Below are 21,924 nucleotides of genomic sequence, written 5' to 3'. Positions count from 1 at the left end.
CCGCCCCGACCGCCCATCCCGCGTTCGTTGCTCGGCGCGCTCGGACCGGGGCGCACGGGGCCCCGACCCCGGCTCCGCGCTCCGCAGCCGCTACGGGCGCCGTTGCCGGAGCCGCCCCGCGCTCCGCCCGCCGGCTCCGCCCGCCCTCCGCCGGCACCACCGAGCGCTGCTCCGGGCCGCCCAGAAGGGCTCGGCGCCGCTCTTTCCGCTTCCGCGCCGGTCATGCTGCGCTGCTGCCGGGCGGGAGCGGCCATCGCTGCCGGCCGCGCCCCGGGCTCGCTGCGCGGCCGCCGCGGCCTCGCCAACATGGCCAAGAGCAAGTTCGAGTACGTGCGGGACTTCGAGGCGGACGACACGGTGCTGCCCAACTGCTGGATCGTGGTGCGGCTGGACGGCCGCAACTTCCACAGGTGCGGGCAGGGCCGGGGCGGGCGCTGCGGGGACCCCGCGGTGCCGGGAGCAGGGTCCTGGCGGTGCCCGGGTTGCGCTGGGCTGTTCCTGTCCGGCCTGTGTGAGCCCGGAAGGTGCGGGGTTAGAGATGCTCGGGGTTAGCTCCACTCGGCCTCTCCAGGGCACGGAATTCCGCCGGGAGTTTGTTTTCACGGGCGGCTTCAGAGCCGGGGATAGGGAATGGTCCCAGTGCCGGTGTTCTGGGGAGGGACAGCAGCTGCTCTGCGGGGATGTGTATTGGTGTTTGGAGTCGGTGTCTGTGTGGCATTGGCCTTCCCTCGGCATAAATGGGGCACGGTTCCCTCGGCTGGAAGATAACACAGGTTCTTGCTGGGATATTATCTCTGGTTTTGGTAAAGCTCTTGAGTTTTGACAAGTTTGTTGATAATGTTGCCCTTATTGGACTGAATATTAAAGACACCCTGTAAGAAAGGGAGTTTACAGAAAGTAGTATTTATCCATTTCCAATTAAAATACATAAACCAGCTGCTTTGAAAGACTGGTTAGGGTCAGATACTGGTGGGAAGGAGAATGGGTAATCCAGAGTGGATAATGAGGATTTTTCTTCCTGCTTTTCATACCTGGAGGGAATTCTTTTGTCAGTTTTGACAGGATACTGGGAATCAGTATTCATATAAAACAAATATGAGGAAAATGAATGACATAGCATTTTTAGTACTTTTTAAAGAGATTCTTATGCAACCGTTTTTGCTTTGAAGGTTTTCTGAGCAGCATGAGTTCAAAAAGCCAAATGATGACCGTGCTCTGCACCTGATGACCAAGTGTGCCCAGACAGTGATGCAAGAACTGGAGGATATTGCTATTGCTTATGGACAGAGTGATGAATATAGTTTCATTTTCAAAAAGAAGAGCAGGTGGTTTAAAAGAAGAGCAAGGTAACAGCTGCTTTGATACTGAAGTGAACTTGGTTTTAGCATCTCTTTGTAATTCTTCTTCCTTACCTACACACAGAGGTTAGGAGGAGGGCACTGCAGTTAGTTCAAGTTTTTAATGTGGATTTGTATGTGTTTCTTTACATAGGAAACTGCGTTCAATAATACAGAGCTTGTAAAAAAGCTATATAAACAACTTATTATGTAAACAACCAAAACATTATAAACATACATTCTTTTAAGATGTTACAATTCTCAGTACCTCTGTTCAAAATCTCTGTGCCATTCCTCATCTGTTTGGCCATTATTTAAGAAATGCTGCTCTCCACTAGAGTTACCACTACTGATACCTCAGATAACCACAGATATATAATCACACTCACGTATATTTTTCTTTTTTTCTCTTGTTTTGTGTTTGCAAGTAAGTTCATGACTCATGTGGTCTCCCAGTTTTCCTCAAGTTACGTGTTCTATTGGAAAGATTACTTTAAGGACCAGCAGCTTCTGTACCCACCAGGATTTGATGGACGAATTGTGTTGTATCCCAGCAACCAGAATTTGAAGGACTACCTCAGCTGGAGGCAAGCAGATTGTAAGTGTTCCTAGGAAAGAGAGATTTGTGCAGTTGAGTTCACGTCCTCTGAACAGAAATGTCCTTTCTGCCAGTGTATCTGTATATACAGCTGTCAGTGAATGAACAGCAGGTAGGGTGGTATTTTGCAGTAGTATTACACTTATTCTGGGCTTTGTATGGGTACTGGCTAAAATTTGGAGTGGTCAGGCTACAACTAAACTTATTGCATCCTGAGAGAGCAATAAATTCCTGAGAATTCAGCACAAGAAATATTAGAACTGCTAATAAAATTAATAAATTAATTTTGATGTTCAGAGCTGGCTTAGCCGAGGTAATCTTCTTTAATGAAGAGATGTGAATATTCAAATGCACAATGGGTAGTAATCAAAAGTGCTGAATATTCCATGTTATATTATTGTTATTACAGTTATTCCATGCTGAATATTCCACTGGATTTGTTTCTAGACCTTTCTTAGTATCTACTCACTATTGTCAAATGAAAATAATTTACATTGTACATAAACACCCTTCAGCCTCTGCTGTGCCCTTTTCACTTATGAAATCTGTCTTCTAGTCATGATATGCAGTACCTTAAAAATGTATTATAAACATTGTATCTTCTTTAGAAACTGATTATATTAATTCCCCATATACTCTTGGCTGTTTCTTGGATACAGTTCTGGAAATAAAGCTGTTTTTTCCTAAGTAGTCGCTCACATTTGGTAAATAATCGTCCTCACGCTCATTTCTGTGTTTTCTCTAGGCCATATTAATAACCTTTATAATACAGTGTTCTGGATGCTTGTACAGCGAGGTGGTTTGACACCAGTGCAAGCACAGGAGAGGCTCCGGGTAAGAGTCTGCTGAAGTCATGGGGTTTTGCAGCTAAAAATTAAATAATAAGATTTTCAAAGTGTCTTGCCTGCCCAGCAGCCCTGGCTTGTCCATTCTTACTGTGTAATAAGTTTGTGGGTGTAGTCAACAACTTCTTCAATTGTGCAGGTATTAATACCATTAGCAAATAATGTAATTTTGTTTGAGTATTAGTGGGGTTTTAAATTCTTAGTTGGCAATTTCAGAAGTCGTAGAAATGTCATAAAATGTTCAGTATCCAAACACAAGGAGTAGTGGCAGAATTCAGGTCCTGTTGATTGCTACTCCCTTCTGTTGAGTTTTGTCTCCTTGTGCAGACTTCAGCAGATTATTCCTGTTTTCTCCTGGAATCTGTTGACTGTCTTCCATTTGTCTTGAAATTGTAATAAAAACCTTCTCAGTTTTAATACTCATTTGGCAGTTGGAATTAATTCCTCTGTTGACAGAAGCAGTTAAACTTTGTGACTTAAAGGTGCAAAACCTTTACAAATGTCTGTCTTGCTTCCAATATTTACCCCTCCTCTACCCTAGAGATACAATTTGTTTCTTTTCTCTAAGAGTATTTCTCTTTTCATTTCCTCTCAGGGAACTTTGGCTGGAGATAAGAATGAAATCTTATTTTCTGAATTCAACATCAACTACAACAATGAACCTTTGATGTATAGAAAAGGAACTGTCCTAATATGGCAGAAGGTAAAAAAACATATTGCCACTTTCATATTTAAAATAGTTGCATTGTGGCAGACAAGACTGCACTGTAATTGCACCACGTGTGTCTCCCGTGTATGTCTAGGATTAAATATATTTTTAAATTAACTATGTTTGCCATATAATTATGTGCAAGATGACTCATTGTTTTGGAGATGTTTTTGAGAGCTGTTTTTATGAGCATAATATAAAAACCAGTCTCGGAAGTCTGGCTTGGTTACAAATTAAGACCATTGAGATGAAACATCTATCAGCAGATGACAATGTGTGCATCATTGGGACCAGACCTTTCCCTGGATTAGGTCCCAGGTACCTCCATGGCAAAGCAATTACAAATTTCAGTTCAATAAGGTAGCTCAGCTCATACTTGGCTTAGTCCTCTTCTGCTTTAACTTGAAAATGTTCTTTATTCTACAGTTGCATCATTGATTTAGTGGGAGAAATTCCTGTCCTGTGGTTTTTTTTATTAAATTCTTTTTTATTAGAATTTTTTAATCCAGTCTGGAGTCTTTTACGTCTGCTAATGTGTTGACTGTATTTTCAGGTCAATGAAGTCATCACTAAGAAAATAAAACTGCCAAAGGAAGAAGAAGAAAAAGAAGTGGAAGTGACCAGGACTAAGACTAAAGTTGTTCCCCTGCACTGTGACATCATTGGGGACCAGTTCTGGGAGGAATATCCCGAGATTCTGGCTGAGGATAGTTGATTTCTCTGAAAACTGGTAGTTTACATTTTGCTCTGCTCGGGATGATGGCCAGTGAGGAATACGAATGGTGGCTGGCAGAGATTGACCTGCAGCCCTCTTCAGCAGCTACATTGGGTTTAGCTCTGTTGCTGCCTAAAAAGAAGACGCTGGTGCTGTCTGACACAGAAGGATATGCCCATGTGGAAAGCTAAAATCATCCTGTATTTTGAATGCTAAGAACTCATCGTGAATTAAGACTGTTCCTGCCTTGTACATGTGTATTTGTAAAAAAAGTGTGTAGCAAATTTCTGTATTTCTATAGCATTTAAACAATGAGGTATTTTATTGAACCTCTGAACTATAAAAAAGTCCACATATTTGAACAGAAAATTATTATTTTGATTTTTGTTTTCAGCTGAGATGGACAAGAGATCCAACTGGGATTTAGTAATAAATTTCAGGGCTGGTGTGTTTAGTCAGATAAGTGACAAACTGTTCAACTGCCTGATGTCTGATTCTTACTGAAATGCAATGAAGTAGCTCAGCAGTTTTCTATGGTTGATTTTAAAAGTATTTGTCAAATGTACAGGATTTTTATATTTTGAAAAGTTATAAATAATAGTACCTTCCCTGCTGTGTTTTATTATGTGGCCTTTCTCATTCCTGGTGCTTGTACTAGTAAGTGGTGACAGTTCCAAGCAGTGAAGTTAATAATAAAGATACTGTTGTACGGGCTGGAATTCTGTTAGGACATGGATAGACATCTTTCCTCCTATTCCATGGGCTGTCTCCTATTGTGCACAACACAGGATATTTTTTAAAAAAATACAGCAGTGTAGCAGAACATTCCAGGTACCTGCAAAGAGGGAGCCAGCAACAATTCGTGTTGCTGTTTTCTGATCTCCTTGGGAATGACAGAGCAGTGCTGCCCATCCATGTTTGTTAGAGGGAAGGGAGGAGTGTGTGTTCCCTGCTCTATGCACAGTTCTGTTCTGGTTTAACTGTCACCTGAGACCCTTTGTCAAAATCGACCTCTCAGAGCAGAAATATTTCTGCTAATAGATAGGGGCTTGTCCCAGTGTAAGTGGAATTTGGGGGAAATAACCTGTTTCAGTGAATACAGCTATAATGATAGGTGTTTATGTGGCTATTACTGCTTCTAACCAAGCTGGTTTCAAAAACATCTCAGAACAGTAACTGGGCCGGTTGTTGCTGACAAAAAGATGGTCAGCAGTTGGGACTGGCCATAAAAACAGAAAGAAAGGATCAAGTGTGACTGAAGAAGATCACAGTACTGAGTTAGATTCCTGTGAATTTCCTTATCAGCCTACTCTGTTTTCCCTTCCTGCAGAAGAACTTGCACATTTAAGGCAATATGTTTTTGGTGGTTTTCTTAAAAGAAAAAAAACCTGACCAAATGCTGATGTAAACTTCAGCTTTCCAGCTTCATCCTGAGATTAGGCAGTGAGTCTGTGAGTTTATAAAATAGCACAGGGCTTCCCCCCTACTTCTTTGTACTGATTAAATAATGAATGAGAGAATGTCTTTTGGTTTTAGTTTGTAGAATGGGCTGCATGATTCCTAGGAAGAGGATGTGGCTTGATGGTGAGATGATTCAGAATGAATCATTGCCCCAGTCATTTACCCCATAAGAACTTTTTCTCTGTTGAATTTTTTATCTTTTAACACAAATGCAATTTACTTGGCTTTGAAATTTCATGTTGCTGCCTGGTGCCTGACTTTGGACATTACATACGAAGCAACTGTTCCAGAACTGGTAACAGTTGGATTTACTGAGCCTGGTAACAGATAAAAGATTAAAAAAATAATTTGCCAGCCATGATTTATGTTTGGAAGGTATTATATAGGTTTTTTATTTTATATATTATGGCTGCCTGATGCATTCTACAGTATCTTTATGTATGGACATTGTGTGTGTATATAAAAACCAGGCCTGTATTTGGTCATAGTGTTTTCTAATTAACTCATTCTTACAATTATATGGAATAAGTCAACACAGCTGTTCACATAAGGATGCAGACTTTGGAACCAAGATAAGGATTGTCTGTACAACCATGGCCTTTAATTTGTATTAAGGTAAATGTTAGAGAAAGAAACTCCCTGTGGTATCCTCATGCATCAGGTGTACATGTATAGGACTCCACAGCTGTAGGGGAAAATAACTATTCCCAAGGCTCAAGCAGCAGCCTGGTGTTGGTGACACGCACAACACACAGGTATTTCTGTAGCTGCAGGAGTCCTGTACTGTGACCCAATGAAGAAAAAGCTTTCCTCTGAATTTGGTGAGCAACCTGTGGCTGATGTATTGCCATAACAAGAAGCATTAAAGCTACGGGAACCCCTTATGAAACATTAATGGCGGTGGTGACTCGTTATAAAAAAACCTGTTAAAAAAAGTGTTTTCTTGCTGTTTCTCCGTGAAATGACTGCCCTGTGTATCCTTTTATGCATTAAACTGCAAATTACATCGTAACTGCCTGTTGAGAGGTGGCATTCCATGGCTTGGGGCAGGGCATTGGGTCCCTGATCCAAGGATGGGTTGCAGGGGGAGGGTTGCACCGGGGGTGGTGGCTGAAAATAATCACAGATTTGTTCGGGACGGAAGGGTCTTGTGGAGATCACCCAGCCCAACTGCCCTGCAAGGGCAGGGACACCTGGAGCAGGTTATCCAGGAATGTGTTCGGGTGGGTCTGGGATGTCTCTAGAGAAGGAGACTCCACGCCCTCCCTGGGCAGCTGTTCCAGTGCTATGCCACCCTCAACGTAAAGTTTTTCCTGAGGTGAAATTTGTATTTTAGTTTACACGCAGTGCTCCTCGTCCTGTCACCGCGAACAGTTTGGCACCGCCTTTAGATACCCTCCTTTGAGTCTTTTGGCTAAGCAGGCCCAGCTCCCGCAGCGTCTCTCAAAAAAGAGAGATGCTCCAGCCCCTTCACCACCTTTGTGGCCTGTGCCGGACACAGCAGGGAGGTGTCCGTGCTCCCCGCGGCCCCTCCTGGGCCCTTCCCGAGTCTTTCTCGACCCCTTCCGAGCCTTTCCCGGGCCTTTCCCGGGCCTTTCCCGCCCATGGCGGCCGCTCCGCCCTCAGGCCCGCGGCCTTGCGCGGCAGCGCCCCCTGGCGGCGGCCCTGGGCGGCGCGGCCGCCCGCAGCCCGGCATGGAGGAGGACGAGGCGGGCGCGGAGCCGCGGGGCTCCCGCCGGCGTTCGCCCAGCCCCGGCCGCCTGGACGTGAGCTCCAGCCGCTTCGACCCGCTGCTGGCTCTCTACTCGCCGCACACGCCGTTGCCTTTCCCCGCCGCGCCCTGCTTCAACAACCTCGCCGAGTACGAGAGCTTCCAGCGCGGCCTGCGCCGCTCGGGCGGCCGCCGCGCCGCCCCCGCCCGCCGCGCTGCCCCCGGAGCCCGCGCGTCCCGCCGGGGCCCGCCCGCCGCCGACCCCGAGCGCATCCAGCGCCTCCGCAGCCTCATGGTCAACCCGGGCCCCGAGCAGGAAGCGGCCGAAGGAGGAACGGCGACGCGGCGGCGGCGGGCACCGCGCAATATCCTCACCAGGATGCCCCGTAAGGGCGGGCGCGGGCAGCGCGGCCGCAGGGAGTCGGGGCTGAGGGGGAGGAGGAGGGTGTGAGGGCCGGGGTCATGCTGAGGTGGGTCGAGGGTTGCCGCTGGGCCCGGCGTGGAGTTACGGTGGAGTCTGGGGGAGTTTGGGGGTGAGGAGAGAGCGATGGCTGGAGGAAGCAGTTGGATGACAACGAGGTGCGGGGGGAATGATTTAATTTGATGGGAAATGACACTTGGGTGCAGAGACACTGGCACAGGCTGCCCAGAGAAGCTGTGGCTTCCATTTCACCAGGTTGCTCCAAACCCCATCCCTGGAAGTGTCCAAGGCCAGGTTGGATTGGGCTTGGAGCAGCCTGGTGTAGTGGAAGGTGTCCCTGCACATGGCAGGGAGATTGGAACGAGATGGGCTTTAAGGTTCCTCCCACCCCGGACCATTCCGTGATTCTCTGAAATCGTGTGCAGGAATGAGGAACAGCATCTCACAGAGCTACTCACGCAGAGATGACACTGACTTTGTTGTGGTGATGTTCTGCTCTGTAAATTGGTTAATTACATACATCCTCTTGGTTTTAAGGAGAAAAAGGATGAGACACTGCTGTATTCTCAAAAGTACTATTTTAAACCGGGACTGATGTTAGCACCATGCTCTAACCAAATGAGCTAATCTCATGGTCATATTTGAGTTAGTCCAGGATGTAGTTAAACCATAACTACGGGGTAAGTCTGTAACACACTGCTGTTACTTAGTTGCTAACCAAACATCCTTTGGGCAGAAATGCCGGCATTTATGGTAACACGTTGGCAGAATAGCAGATTGAGGTGCCAGACATCTGTGATGTAAAGTCATCAGCTGTGGTGATGATGCATATTTCTTGTAAAAATGTTATGTGTGCAGGCAGGATAAACATCCCCTAAACATGAAGAGGTGCTGCTTGTGCCCCCACACCAGAAATCAAATGGCATTGCTGTCAGGTGAAATATAACATTAGCGGACTTAATTAAAAATACCGGTGTTCATTTTGGAATCAAATTATCTTTTCACCATCACCTTAATTTTTTTTTCCCCTAAAATAGCCAAAGCTCAAACATTCAATTCTGAATGCCCAAGGCAAAAACCTTTTTCTTGCTCTAGGCACTAAAACACAATGTATTCATTGCTATAGATGCTGCATGATCTTCAGTATCACACTTAGTGTTCTGCACAAATGCAGAGGTTCTGTTGGCACAGGATTTCCAGAAAACTGACCTTAAATATTGATTTCAGATCTTAAATAAAAAAAATCTCAGTTTGTACCATTGATGAAAATTGAAAACCAAAAACCCTGTAAAAATTAAGAATTATAAAGTACACATACTTAATATCCACACATACATGTCTGGACTTCCAGAAGACTGACACAACTGAAGCAGAAAGTGCTATTCAGCAGCCTGGGGTGTTTTAAGAGTGATTTATAGCCAAAATTCCCCTGACATTGGGGAGATGTCTGCACCACAGGTGTTTGGAACTTGGACTGTGTTGGATCAGTTCAGGAGGAGCTATTTATCATGGTTTTGCATTCACCAAGGGGCAGAGAATTCATGTGTAGTGCAGGTGGAAAGGTGTTTGACAGTGTTCTGAGTTATTTCAGCTTTTCTCTTGGGGTTTTACTAATCTTGCCTCTTTATAGAGTCTGCCCTTAGGACAAGGACTTGAACTTAACCGGAGTTTAGATCTTTATTTTCACCCTTTTGGGGTGCTTACCCTCTGCTTACAGTAGTTTTTGAGTCATTTTTCAGAGTCCTGGTATTAAGCAGGTGCTTATTTTACACAGGTAGGGGTTGGATTCTGAGTCCCAACTAGGTAACTCTTTTTCCTCTCTATTGAAAAATTCTTTGTGCTGGTCCTTAACAGCACAGAAGGCACAAGCAGATTTAGTTGTGTGCAGAGCCTGCTCATTGCAGCCCTTGGTGCTTGCAGAGGAGGTGTGTTCCCAAAATAAATGCCTTGTGTTGCTGGTTTTATTTTTTCTGAGAATGTCAGGTTGTTGAAGGGGTTTTGGATGATGTGTTCTGCCCTTCTGCTCAGATGAAGCTGTAGGTTTGCCAGGGAGGAGCCAGAACCTTATAGAGCAAGGAAAAGTGGGCAGAGTGTAGATTTGGTAGAGCTGTGTAATGTTTTCCCGAGTGCTGAGAGGCAGAGGCATAGTTGGAAATAAGGGTTGGATGTAGAATTCTGTAAATAGTTGTAGATGGAGTTCTGACTTAAAGAGACTATTGGAACTTAAAATCTAAAAATAAGTCTGGATTTTAAATTATTATGTAAGTTCTCAGGGTTGGTTAGAAAAAAATACTGTTTTCTGATTGGAAGCATCAATTAGATACCGTGACGGTGTCATCTGTGGTTCCTTTGATGGATCTGACAACCCAGAACATGTTTGTTGTCAGTTCAGCTGAAGGAGACACAGAGGCTCATGGAAAGACCCCCTAAGCAAGGCTGGGAGGTGCAGAGACAGCTTACGCTCTGTGTGAAACCAATTTCCTGCAGTTATCCAGCTGGAGAGGGTTGGCAAGAAGACAAAGGATCTCAAAAAATAAATGTGATTAGGTTAATTCAGAGGAAACTGATTTAGATTTCCCTGCTGTGGTCATGAATTACCCTGCAGCCCAGTCCTGCAGATCAGCTGTTTTACACAGTCACTTTGCACTCACAGGAAGCATTTTCTGATATGCAAATCTTGAATCTACACAGGCACAACGTGAGATATCATCTCTGGCTCATATATTTTATTAATGCAGAGAACTGTGTGGGATTTTAATCTGAGTCTTTTCCCTGACTCTTAGTAGGAATTGTGCAGCAATCCTGGGGCTGTGTTTGCGCAAGCAAACAGGTACCAAGGCATGGGTGGAAGTTGGAAATAATATCTACCCCTCTAGAAAAGTTACATTTGCAAAGATTTCTGGTGTGCAGACAAGGCATCTCTGAGCCAGGCAAGCTGTACATTTTACCAAATCCCTTCATTTTTGCCCTGGTAAAAGCATTATTGCCTGGGGTTTAGCATGATTTAATTGCTGGCTGCTCCTTAAAGTAATTTTATTGCCTTGCCAAAGGCTTGTATGACTTTGAAGAATGTTCAGCTGGCTGCTGAAATCTGAAACAATGCATTTTCATCAGTTTAAACTGGTCCAGTTTAGTAAGTTGAAGGATTTTGAGTCATTCATTGTTTCAGAAATCCCCTTGTAAAGAAAAGGAACAAATCTGCTACAATTCTTTATTCACAGTAACTAATCTGAGGTAGCCTTAACCAGGCTTTTGTCTTTTCTGTGGAACTAACTCTGCCCTCATGAGCTTTCTGTTCCCTCTCAACCACTTTTATTAACCGTTCAGATTACTTGGCATGTTTCTGAAATGTAGCAAAAAGATTTTCAGCTAAGGCTGATTTGGCTGTGGGCTATGTAAAGCAAAGCCTTCATATTTTCTTAAGTCTTGGCTCTCCCCATTGTAAGAAGAGTTTTGGTGGTCTGGTAATGACAACCACTGTGTGCTGCAGTGCCTGGGGCTTCTTCATTTGTATTGTTGTGAGCACAAGTATTGTGCCAAGCTCTGCCATGCTTGTACATAGAGTGGATTTCTGTGTGGTTTTTAAATAGATAGATACTGGAGAGAGAGGTTTTACAAGAATATGCAGTGACAGGAAAAGTGGGAATGGCTTCAAACTGAAAAAAAGTAGGTTTAGATTAGCTATGAGAGAGAAATTCTCGGCTGTGAGGGTGCTGAGGCCCTGGCACAGGTTGTCCAGAGAAGCTGTGGCTGCCCCACTCCTGGAAATGTTCATAGCCGTGCTGGATGGGGCTCTGAGCAATCTGGTCTAGTGGAAGCTGTCCCTGTCTGCAGCAGGGAGTTGAAAGAAGATGATCTTTAATCAATCTTTCCAACTCAGGCCATTCTATGATTCTGTTCTATGAGTCTGTATATTTTGGTGAAGATTGGTGATGTTCTCTTTCTGTCCTAGTCCATGAAGGCAGCCCACTGGGAGAGCTTCATCGCTGTGTCCGAGATGGTGTCAGAATTAATGTCCACATCCGCACTTTCAAAGGGCTTCGTGGAGTCTGCACAGGGTTTTTGGTTGCATTTGACAAATTCTGGAATATGGTAAACATTGTTCCATCCCTTGATTTGTAACTGTTATACTAAAAACTTGAAAATTACAACAGGTTTAAGCAAATGACATATGGGGAAGGTTAATGTGGTTTTGTGGTTCACAAACTAATTTGCTGTGGTACCAAGTGCAGGGTTTCAGACTTAAGTGGTATCTGGTGTTGCACTGGGTACATTTGGGAGGTCCCCAACCAGCTTAAAGAGGCTTTAGGTGAGAGAGAAGCTTTGAAGAGCTCCCAGCATCTTCAGAGGTTTTGTATAAGAACATGGGAAGGTGGAATATGAGGAATATCAAAAGCTCCAGAGCTTTCTCTGCAAAACCCAATCTTTTTATAGCGGTGGATGCTTCTCTGATTTCTTTCACTAACATCACTGAGCTGCCAGTGACAAAAGCTTTTCCCTGTTTTCTACCTTCTGAAGATCTTAAAGATGGTAGATAGAAAAGCAGCTTTAGATATCTGTGAGCCTGGAGGTGTGAAAAGTTTGGAAGTGGGGAGGAGAGAAGGATTTTACAGGCAAGGATCACAGAGACTTTGCAAGTAATGCAGAATGAACTTTGCTGCTGCTTTTATTCCTCAGTACAATTTAGATGATTAACAAACCAGCTCCAAAGCACAGCTTGTTCCTGGAATGGATCTTCTCTCAGAACATAATTTCATAATGCTTTGACACAAAGCTGGTCCAAAGCTGCTTCATGTTTTATTTTAATTTCAATATTTCTGTTTCTTTTATTTTTTTTAGGCCCTGACAGATGTGGATGAGACTTACAGAAAACCAGTAATGGGCAAAGCCTTCTATGCAGAACCTCAGCTCTCACTGACCCGAGTAAGTGACATCTCCTGTCTTCTTTCTTATTAGCATCTCCTTTTTCAAAGTAATAAAAGGGGAGCATTGATTTGGAACCCATGTTCACATTTCGAGTATTTTACCTCCTTTTATTACAGATGACTCTAAAATAACTTGAACTGAGCAAAAAAAATACCCAAAATGTTTTCTGATCTTTCTGAAAGTACTTTAGTAGTTCAGTGTTGCTAAAGCTCTGCTTTAGAATCAGATCAGAGTTGCTGCCACTGCTTAAGGCAACAGGCTGAGCTTCTAGAAGCTCACTCTGTGGGTTTTGATCTGGGATTTGTTCTGTGTGGTTTTTTGCACCTGTGACTGATCAGGTCCATGTATGTCGTGCCAGGGAATGTAGCAGAGCATTCCTCTGGTGTTGAAGTTCCTCGTGGCATGGTCTTTGTCTGCAGCCAGAGAAACAACACAGCTCCTTGGTCACTTGAGCTTCCAGTCTGGGTACTGTGAAGCCCAAGATCTCCAAAGGTCTCCTCTCTCTAGGATCCAGTTGCAAATAGAGTTGTTCACCACATTGACAACTGAAGAGATGATAGATGAACTTGAACAATGAAGGGAAAAAAAATGTGACAGGGCAGTGCCTGTTGAATAGCAACAGCTTCAGGCCTTTTGAACATCAGAGAAGCATCATAAAAACATTTAAACTGTTTCATTGTGAGGAGTTTGCTTTCAAATTCCTGCCATTTAAATCTGTTTTCTGATAGATCCCACCCTTCCTTTTTTAAAAGATTAGTTAAAAATAATCAAGTTGTCATTGTTCCTTTAGCTCACTCTCACAGGCATTGGCGTTCCATCCTGTTGCTGGGAAGAGAGAAGCTAACCAAAAATCTCATTTGTCATTATTTCATAAAAGCTTACGTGCTGCCAGAGTAAAAGCAATTTCTTTTCCATTTTCAGCACCATGTATTCTTAGATTAATAAGTTCATACAGTGCTTTGGGTCTGTTGCTGTAGGTTTTATTATTTTTCTGTTGTTTGTGGTCTGCTCACCTCCCAGAATACCCACACATCATTTTTTAGTTTGTTTTGGGAGCACAAAAGATCCCTCAGTTTTTCAGTGTACAGACTTTGCTGATGGAGGCCCCTTATCTTAGGGATTCATGACACAAGGATGAAAATCTCTCTAAAACTCTCTGACATCCTTAAAAGAACATGGGGAAAAGTGAGTTGTAAGAGCAACAGTTTCTCCTGACCAAAGTTAAAGGCTACCACACAGCAGTGTTACCCCCCAAATTAAATTCATCAGTGCTCACATTGAAACAGTCACGACCATGCAAGAGACTCATTCACCTGTCACTGTTTGACTTTGGTAAGCAAACACGGTCTTTATTGCTGCTGGAGATTTGTCACTGTGCCTTGTGATTTGGGACTGTACATGAAAATACAATGTAGAAGAGTGGAACAAGCAGCCTCTCCTCTTTTACGAGCGTGGTCATAGATGCAACTGTTCTTTTACAGCTGTTTGACAGACTCAAGCTGCAGGAATCCTCGGGGAAGAAGGGAGCTGCCTCAAAGACTGTCTCAGAGGAGCTGGCCCTGACAAATGACTCTCAGACGCTGAGTTTGAAAGTTGCATCTAGACGAGGGAGAGCAGAAGAGAAGCGTGAGAGGCAGAAACACTCGGGCAGAGCTGGAGAGAAGAAGACCTCAGGTGACAGAAGTGAAGCTGATGTGGGCAGCAGGACTGCCCACACAGAGGGGGCCAGTGCTGCTGGGGCCCGAGCAAGGAGCCAGTCCCAGAGGAGAAGGCGGCCCAAGGTGGATTATCAGCAGGTGTTCAGACGCCACATAAACCAGATCTTTATTCGAGGAGAGAATGTCTTGCTTGTCCATTTAGCACATTGACTTGGCTGAGCCTTTGTCAGCGTATTTATTTGATGGCATGACTTGCTGCTGCAGCTCCCATTGCTATTTAGAGTTGTCATTGATGGTACCGTGGCTGGTTTCCCATTGCCTTCACAAGGTAGGGGAAAGAATTGTAACTTGAGCATCCTGGGCTTGATGCCAAAGCAGCCTCCTTAGATCCCTGTTGGGGGTCTTAGGAGAAGGTCATCAACGCAGTTGTTTCTGTGATATGAGGGAATTAAGCATAGATCCCACTGTTTCTTAAAAAGAAGCTAAATTGGGAGGGTTGTGAGAGATTTTTAGTGTACTCTGTTACAGGAGCTGCTTGTGGCACACATTTAAGGATAAGATCTGGACCTGCAATAAATCAGAAATGCTCTTTTGCACATTCTGAGTAATATCAAAAGGAAACTGCTAATGAAACCAACAGTTTATCTGCTGCTGTTACATGGCTGTTCTCTTTTCCAGATATAATTCTGACAGTCATTTTGAAATAGTTTATAAAATGTTGGAGTCACATCCTGCTGTTGGCTACTGGCCTCTTTGCCACAGTTAGCTCTGTAGTGTCCTGCTCTTTTAATGTGGGTGATGGCAGGACTGTAACTTATTTCCAGTATCAAAGCTTAGGCTCTCTTTGTAATGCTGTGTCACCAGCAAGCAGATGATGTAGCTGATCCAGAGACTCCCTCTTTGGAGTTTATCTGTGGGTGAAGATGAAAAACTATACTTTTATATTTCACCCACTTGCTACTTAGTGTAACAGGGAAGCTGGCAAAGATTGGGTTTTTCTCAGGTGTGTTTGTGCTGAGCACATCTGTCCAGTATTTAAACACCTTTCAGGCTCCCTCTATTGAAACCAGAGCTGCTGTGTCTCCAGCAGTTCTCATGGAGCAGGAATCTTCATGAGTCTTTCCTGTCCGTGTGAGGGATGCATGGTCTGATTCCATTTGAGCTTTGGAGATGTGCCTGAAAAAGTTTTGAAGTATAGAAGTCAAACTCAACTCATCAGTGTTTCATTTTAGCAAGGCTGTTGAATTATTGCAGGTCAGGCCAGGGTTCTGTGGGTTTAAACTGCTTTCCAAAAAACCTACCTGCAGAAGTTTGAGGGTAAATGGAGCTGTTCCATTATGTAGCCTGTTCCCTTTGTTGTCAAAGGATTTTCATGCTGCTATTCTGTATTCATCTCAACTGCGTTGTGCTTTGCAGCAGCTCTGTGTGTTTAAGCTGAAGTTGGGAAATTGCTTTATAGCAGGACTTATATTGCATATAGATGCCCTGAGTTCTCAAATTGAGTGGTTGTACTGTGGGTGACACAGATTTCTGTTGCTGCAGATGCAGCATTCTGCTTGCTTGGTCGTTAGGGATATGTCTGGTGTTTGAGTGAATCACAGGAATCATTTAGCAGGCATTCTGGACACACAAAGCAGCTGTTTGCCTCTGGGGGAGCTTGAAACTTAAGTCAACATTTCACATGACATGGGGCTTGGTGAGCTCAGCCACTGAGCTCAAAGCCAAGTTCAGCCTGGGACAGAATAAAAAGTATTGTTGAGGCAAAATAATTTCATCAAGGGTAAAAAAGAAAAGAAAAAAAAAATTAAATACTCTCTAAACCTTCTTCTGAAACATTGCTTTACTGCTGTAATCTCATCCCTCTGTGAACTGAGACGAGGCACTGGAAAGATTCTTCTCATGGAGGTTCTTGTTTCCCCTTTCTTCTTTACTGTTTGTGTTCATGTGCTCTGCAGTTTTTCCTTTTTTTTTTTTTTTTTTTTTTTTACCCCTTTCTTCTGTCAGTACTTTGTCTCCTCAGAGCATTCCAAACTCTGGTTTACAAAGACTGTTCTTGTCCTGGCTTTCTGCACCCTTTCCTGGTTGGTTTTCTATGTACTGACCAGAACCATCACAAATTACTAGCAACATGTGAAGCTAGAAACAAAGTGCTTATCTCTGCTTCTGGCTTCCCAGCAGCTTTTATTCCAAGTGAATATTTTCTTCCTTACATTTTAGTTGTGGGGATTTTCCTCTCTGTTTTCTGGTAGTTTTGTTTTTATTTCAGCTGCTTGGGATGGCTCCTCTCTGCCTTTTCTATTAGTACCAAAGGCCACTGGTTTTGACCTCTCCTCTTTCTGTCATATTTGACCAAAGGGTGTCAGATCACCCTCAGGCTGATGTACAGTGACAGCTCATTGAATTCTTGCTTTTCTTCACGTCATATTCTTAATTCTGTTTGTTTGCCTAGTTTATGCCTTGTGGATTAACTAAGATGCAGCTACTATGAATTTTTTTGTGGCTATGCTGCCCTTCCTTGTCAGTTGACACTTCCTCAAGTTCTCACTTGCTGCTGGAAGCCTCAGTATTTCCTTTCATAATGGGTTTTTCCCTGAAACCTTACAGATGTTTGTTGCTTCACATCTATGAGTTTCTTTGTTTACATTTTATGAAAAATGCTGGTGCTTAGACCTAAGTTTGTGCCTTGATTTTTATATCATCCCTGACCTGTTCTTCCAGAATCATCACCTTGGTGAGCAAACCTGGTTAAGGATTATAGTTTATCTACTTTTTTTGCACTACCTCATTGTTAAAATGTTTCTCCTCTTATCTGTGAAGTTGGTTAAACTGCTCTCTTCCAATTTAGATTTAATGAATTATTTGTTGGTTCTTTGTTTCCTACTCTCCTGTCCACCTTTCTCATTATTTCCAAGCTGCTTCCTCTTCTACAACTTCAGATCTTCCAAAATGTCTTCCTTTTCCCACTTTCTCTGGCATATATTTTAAAATGCATTATTAAAATGCTATCTTATGGATTTTGTCTCTTTCAAGCATCATGATTATTGTGATGAAGCAAGTGATCCTGTAGATGTGTTGTCACTTGCTTGTTCAATACTTCAGATGATGTGGCTCTTTAAATAAAATTGAATGTCATGTTCTGAAATGGATTCTTCTACCTCACTGAAGCATTCTCCTAAATCTGTTTAAAAAAAAAAGGAAGAAAAGAAAACAACCTTTGGAAACAAATGAGCTTTGGGTTTCAGTGGGTTTTTTAATTGTTTCTGGTTGTTTCTTTCTACAGTTTTCCTTTTCCAAGCTCAACATAAAATTTTTTGTTCAGGAAGTTTTTTGCTCCCAGCCCTTCCTCTCTTGCTGCAGTGGTGCTATGAGCACAGACACACCAAAGTCTGCGCTGAGGAACGAAGAGTAAGAAACAGAGAGCAACGTGAGAGTGAAAAAGCTTTGGGCAGATATGAAAACCTCCCTGGAAAGGATCCACAGGTTACCACCTGTCCTGTAGCTCTAGGACTTTGTTCAGCCTGGTGCTCAGCAGTGGTTCTTAAAGTGTGTTTGGGGTGAGGTACCCAGTTACTGCAGGGAGCAGTTTTCTGCAATAAATTGGAAGAAGCATTGGGATAATTTGAGAAAGTTTTAAAATAATTTCTCGTTTCTGGGATTATTTCTTAGGAAATGTTTTTGGTCAGGTGCTTCATTTTTCTCAAACACTTCTTAGGCAGTGGTAGTAGAAAAGGTAAGGACCAAAGGAGAAAAAAAAGCTTATAAAAAAGATGATTCCTTCTCTCAACTGACTTGTCCAGCTTATTAATTGCCTGGAAGGTTTTTTTCTGACCTAGAGTGAAGTACTTAGCATGTCCTCCACAGGCGATTACCAAATTAATCAGTGAGTGCTGTTTTCCATCTGCTTCTTCTCCTCCAGTGTTTGGATGCATTGTTTTTTTTGCAGCATTCCCTCAGCAGGGCAGTGTCTCAGCAGGAACAGGCCTGAGTGCCCGCTGGTTTTTACCCTTCCCTAAGGAATGTTAGCCCATCCACTTTTGAATCCAGAGAGCCTTTGGCTACTCTTGATTTTCATACTGTTCTCTTTAGATTTTTGGAATTATTTGGTCAGAAGAGTTATTTATCTTGGATAATATTACTTTTTGGAGTAAGCTGATTTTTTTAAAAAATAATTTTGTTGTTTCTTTTCCCTCACTAAGTGCTAGGTTTTCCTAGTTTGTTATTGCAGTCACCCACTTGTACCTGTGATTCACTGGGTGAAGAAGTGTGCAGGATAAAACAAAGCACAGAAAAAAGGTGTCTAATTTTTATTGAATCTGACATTCTGTCCAACATTCTGCCCACATTAACCCTTTCTGTTTCTTACTGGCACTGACATAAGTAGGGCAGGTGGAAATTATTTCATCCAGAATCTTGAAGGAAAATGGAGCAGGGACAGCAGACTGAAAACCCTGAGTTTACGAAGATGTTTATTTCCAGGTAAACTTCCTGTCTTTGATAAAAGAGATCAGAGTTATAAGCAACAACTTACACTGCAAGCTCTGCCAGTGGATAAAATTGGAAGGCACAGTCATGCACCTTTTCAGAGGTGATGCAGCGATTCCCTCAGCCAGGATGGTTCTTGCCTGAGAAGCTGCTCAGGTATATGCCAGTGTCTGCCTCAGAGCATAATTGCAAATACTGCCAATTAATGAGGATGTTTTCTCTCCTGCCTGCACTGCCAAGTGTAAAATGTGAATGCTGAGGTCTGCATCATCTGCAGCCCAGAACTACTTCAGTTAATGCTTTGCTTCTTGACATTGGCTTAAAAAAAATCAGGTTTCTACTAATAACAAACTTAAGACAGTCTCTTAGAACATTAGGAAAGGCTGCTGCTGACTAGAAATAGTATTGGAAAAGAAAGTTGTTACAGAATTTGTGAAATTCTGATTGTAATTAAAGTATTGCAAAGCAGGAAAGGCTGAGAGAATTGGGATTGTTCAGCCTGGAGAAGCTTTAGGGTGACCTAATTACAGCCTTCGAGTACCTGAAGGGAGCTTACAAAAAGATGGAGAGAGACTATTGACAAGGGCCTGGAGTGCCAGGACAAGGGGGAATGGCTTCACACCGACAGAAAGTAGGGTTAGATGGGATATTAGCAAAGACAAAGGAGGGGAGAGGAATTACTCAGGTGGTGATAACTCCTTGACATGGAAGGGGTTTTCTAGCCTATAGCCTGTGCCTTGGGCACAGTCCTGCCAGCACTGGGCAGCTGAGCTCTGCACATGAAGGGGAGGATGCTGAGCCAGCTCTTGAGTGCAGCCTCCCCTACTCTGTGAGCCTCCCTCACCACCTGAGCTGCTCCTCGAATGCCTGCCAGGCTCCACCCCTAATCATCGACATGTTTGATTCTGCCTCTTAACATTTTGCAGAGGAAACCCAGTGGGAGAAGAAGGAAGCAAGCAAATTTGCCCTTTTGGGCAGGGATGGGGGAGGCTTGATTTTCCTTCTTGGCCTCCTCGGGTGCAGGAGAAAGGACAGCTTTAAAGGGGAAAAAGCAGAGATGCTTGACTCAATGATGTTTACAGGTCCTTTCAAATGTCACTGTAAGTGCTCTTGCTCTTAGCTGGTGGAAGTGAAGGCCTGTCAGGGAAGGAAAATGCCTCCTGATGTTCCTGGATAACTCTCTTATTAGCTTCTAGGTTTCTGGTGTACACCTGGATGACTTTGTTGAAAAAAAATGAGTACACCTGAGACTTTCAGTCAGTCTTGTATTTGTTCAGAGTGAAAAGTAGTTTGATCAGTTTCTGTGAAAACACATCCATCCTTTTTTCCTCTCAAAAGATCAGTGCTCTCCCTCAGGAAAGAAATGAAAGCTGCTCCTTCAGCAATTGCTTCTGATTTCCACTGCTTCAGAGCAAAGTGTTACTGTGCCAAGGTGTCTTCAGCTGACACATTATTCTGAGAGGACGAGATGAGGTAAATGCTTGGTTTCTCTAAAACGAAAATGGGCATTACAGGGGGAGCAGATGGGTTGACCTCTTTTTAAGTGGTGCACAAACCCACTGTAGTTGCAGGCATTGGGACTTGTTAAGCAATCAGTCACCTGTAAAACTTCCTTAGGGAGCAGCAGAGGAGCAGCACGAGCCACCAGACTGACGTGGGATTGGAAGTCAGGGGCTGACAAATTCTGCTCTCTTCACTGCCTCTCACTCACTGAACGGCCTTGGTCAGTCACTGCCATCCCTCTCCCTGGTGCTCCACAGCTGTGACACATCCAAGAGCACTCCTTGCCTGTCTTGCCAGGAGCTGGGAAGGTGGTGAATGCTATACAAGTGCCAAGTGTTGTTATCAAAACTCTGTCAGGTAATGCAGATACATCGACCCTCCAGGCTCGTGACTGTTAGTTAACCTCGCCTTGGCACACGAAAACCATGTGGGGAATCAGGTACAAAAACACTCTTCAGTCTTCAAATCACTGACGTCCTCAAAGTCACTTTTGGTGACTTCAATATCTGTTTCACAGTTGCAGTTCCATGTTTGGGTCAGATGGTGATAAATGAGGGTGTAACTCATTCGTAATTCCTTCTCTGTCTTCCTAAACATTTTGTTTCTTAGGAAGCTGATGCTGCTATGAACATACTGGATAATACTGAATTTGCAATATTCTGCTTTCCAGATATAAATGTTTATATTTAAAATTGCTAAGACTGCAATGCAATAAATATATCTGTGTAACAATTTGCCTCAAAGCATGATTTTTTTTTTTTGTGCTCCACCAATACAGTGTTGTGTATTGTGTCAGTGAAGGAGCTGGGACTGCTGTGGTTAGATGGTGGATGCTGGATGTGGAGACCCCCAGGTGTGAATAAAGCACTGCTATCTAGTCACATAACTGGGGACAAACCAGTCATTTGTGTGTTCAAAAGGGCATTAATCTACAAAATAACTGTACCATGAGACTTGTCTTTTAGAGATGCAGAAGGGAAGTGAACTTCATGTTGCAAATGTAACCACCAGTGGCCTGATCACTCAAAGGTCTGTTCCCTCTGTGTGTGGTCTTCCACAATGCTATCAGGAGATGGTTCTCCAGGAGCTGGGGAAGCCCAAAGCCAGCATCCAAATATCTGCTCTGGTGTGTGCATAGCCAGTGTGGAACCTGACTTCAGGAACCTTTCTAATCCCGCGGTAAGTGATGCTGATACATTTGGATCAGAGATGTCTTTTTAGGGAGAATTTCTTCTTTGTGAGGGTGCTGAGGCCCTGGCACAGGTTGGTCAGAGCAGCTGTGGCTGCCCCACTCCTGGAAATGTCCAAGGCCAGGTTGGAGGGGGCTTGAAACAACCTGGGATAGTGGAAGGTGGCCCTGCCCTTGGCTAGAAGAGTAATTCCTGTTGCAGCCTGGGCACTGGGGGATCTCTTTCTGTGCAGGGACCCTGCTCCTGGGAACTGCATCCCAGGCAGGAGGCAGATGGAGGGATGCTCTCACTCTGGGAAAGGGTGGGAGAGATGTCCAGGCCTCTGGATTTCTTCCTTCCATGGGCACTAATTGCTCCAGAAATGTTGT

General features: G+C 43.8%; 2 protein-coding genes across 4 annotated transcripts; both read left to right on the top strand.

Annotated features, from left to right (window-relative positions):
* The first annotated feature begins 222 nt into the window (after positions 1-222).
* THG1L (tRNA-histidine guanylyltransferase 1 like) lies at positions 223-6,554 on the top strand. 3 transcript variants are annotated; one of them, XM_040078264.1, is made up of 6 exons: positions 223-410; positions 1,170-1,346; positions 1,766-1,935; positions 2,681-2,769; positions 3,376-3,483; positions 4,043-6,554. In XM_040078264.1, exons 1-6 carry the CDS (start codon positions 223-225, stop codon positions 4,202-4,204), a joined length of 894 nt encoding a protein of 297 aa, XP_039934198.1. In that variant the 3' UTR covers positions 4,205-6,554. The 3 variants fall into 3 exon arrangements, with proteins under 3 accessions (XP_039934198.1, XP_039934201.1, XP_039934202.1); XM_040078267.1 differs by lacking the exon at positions 223-410 and having other exon boundaries at positions 1,207-1,346; positions 1,770-1,935; XM_040078268.1 differs by lacking the exon at positions 223-410 and having other exon boundaries at positions 1,280-1,346; positions 1,861-1,935.
* Positions 6,555-7,359: 805 nt separating this feature from the next.
* Positions 7,360-21,093, top strand: LSM11 (LSM11, U7 small nuclear RNA associated). Its single transcript, XM_040078475.2, has 4 exons — positions 7,360-7,762; positions 11,750-11,889; positions 12,637-12,720; positions 14,205-21,093. Exons 1-4 carry the CDS (start codon positions 7,360-7,362, stop codon positions 14,589-14,591), a joined length of 1,014 nt encoding a protein of 337 aa, XP_039934409.1. The 3' UTR covers positions 14,592-21,093.
* Positions 21,094-21,924: the final 831 nt, after the last annotated feature.

This window comes from Hirundo rustica, chromosome 14, assembly GCF_015227805.2.
Source record: "Hirundo rustica isolate bHirRus1 chromosome 14, bHirRus1.pri.v3, whole genome shotgun sequence".
NCBI lineage: Eukaryota > Metazoa > Chordata > Aves > Passeriformes > Hirundinidae > Hirundo > Hirundo rustica.
This window is presented reverse-complemented; position numbering and strand designations above follow the sequence as displayed.

Coding starts and splice junctions, on each gene's coding strand:
- THG1L (XM_040078264.1), top strand. CDS start 223: ATGCTGCGCTGCTGCCGGGCGGGAGCGGCCATCGCTGCCGGCCGCGCC. Junction 411..1,169: donor GACGGCCGCAACTTCCACAG/GTGCGGGCAGGG, acceptor TTTGCTTTGAAG/GTTTTCTGAGCAGCATGAGT. Junction 3,484..4,042: donor CTGTCCTAATATGGCAGAAG/GTAAAAAAACAT, acceptor CTGTATTTTCAG/GTCAATGAAGTCATCACTAA.
- LSM11 (XM_040078475.2), top strand. CDS start 7,360: ATGGAGGAGGACGAGGCGGGCGCGGAGCCGCGGGGCTCCCGCCGGCGT. Junction 7,763..11,749: donor TATCCTCACCAGGATGCCCC/GTAAGGGCGGGC, acceptor TTTCTGTCCTAG/TCCATGAAGGCAGCCCACTG. Junction 11,890..12,636: donor TTGACAAATTCTGGAATATG/GTAAACATTGTT, acceptor TATTTTTTTTAG/GCCCTGACAGATGTGGATGA.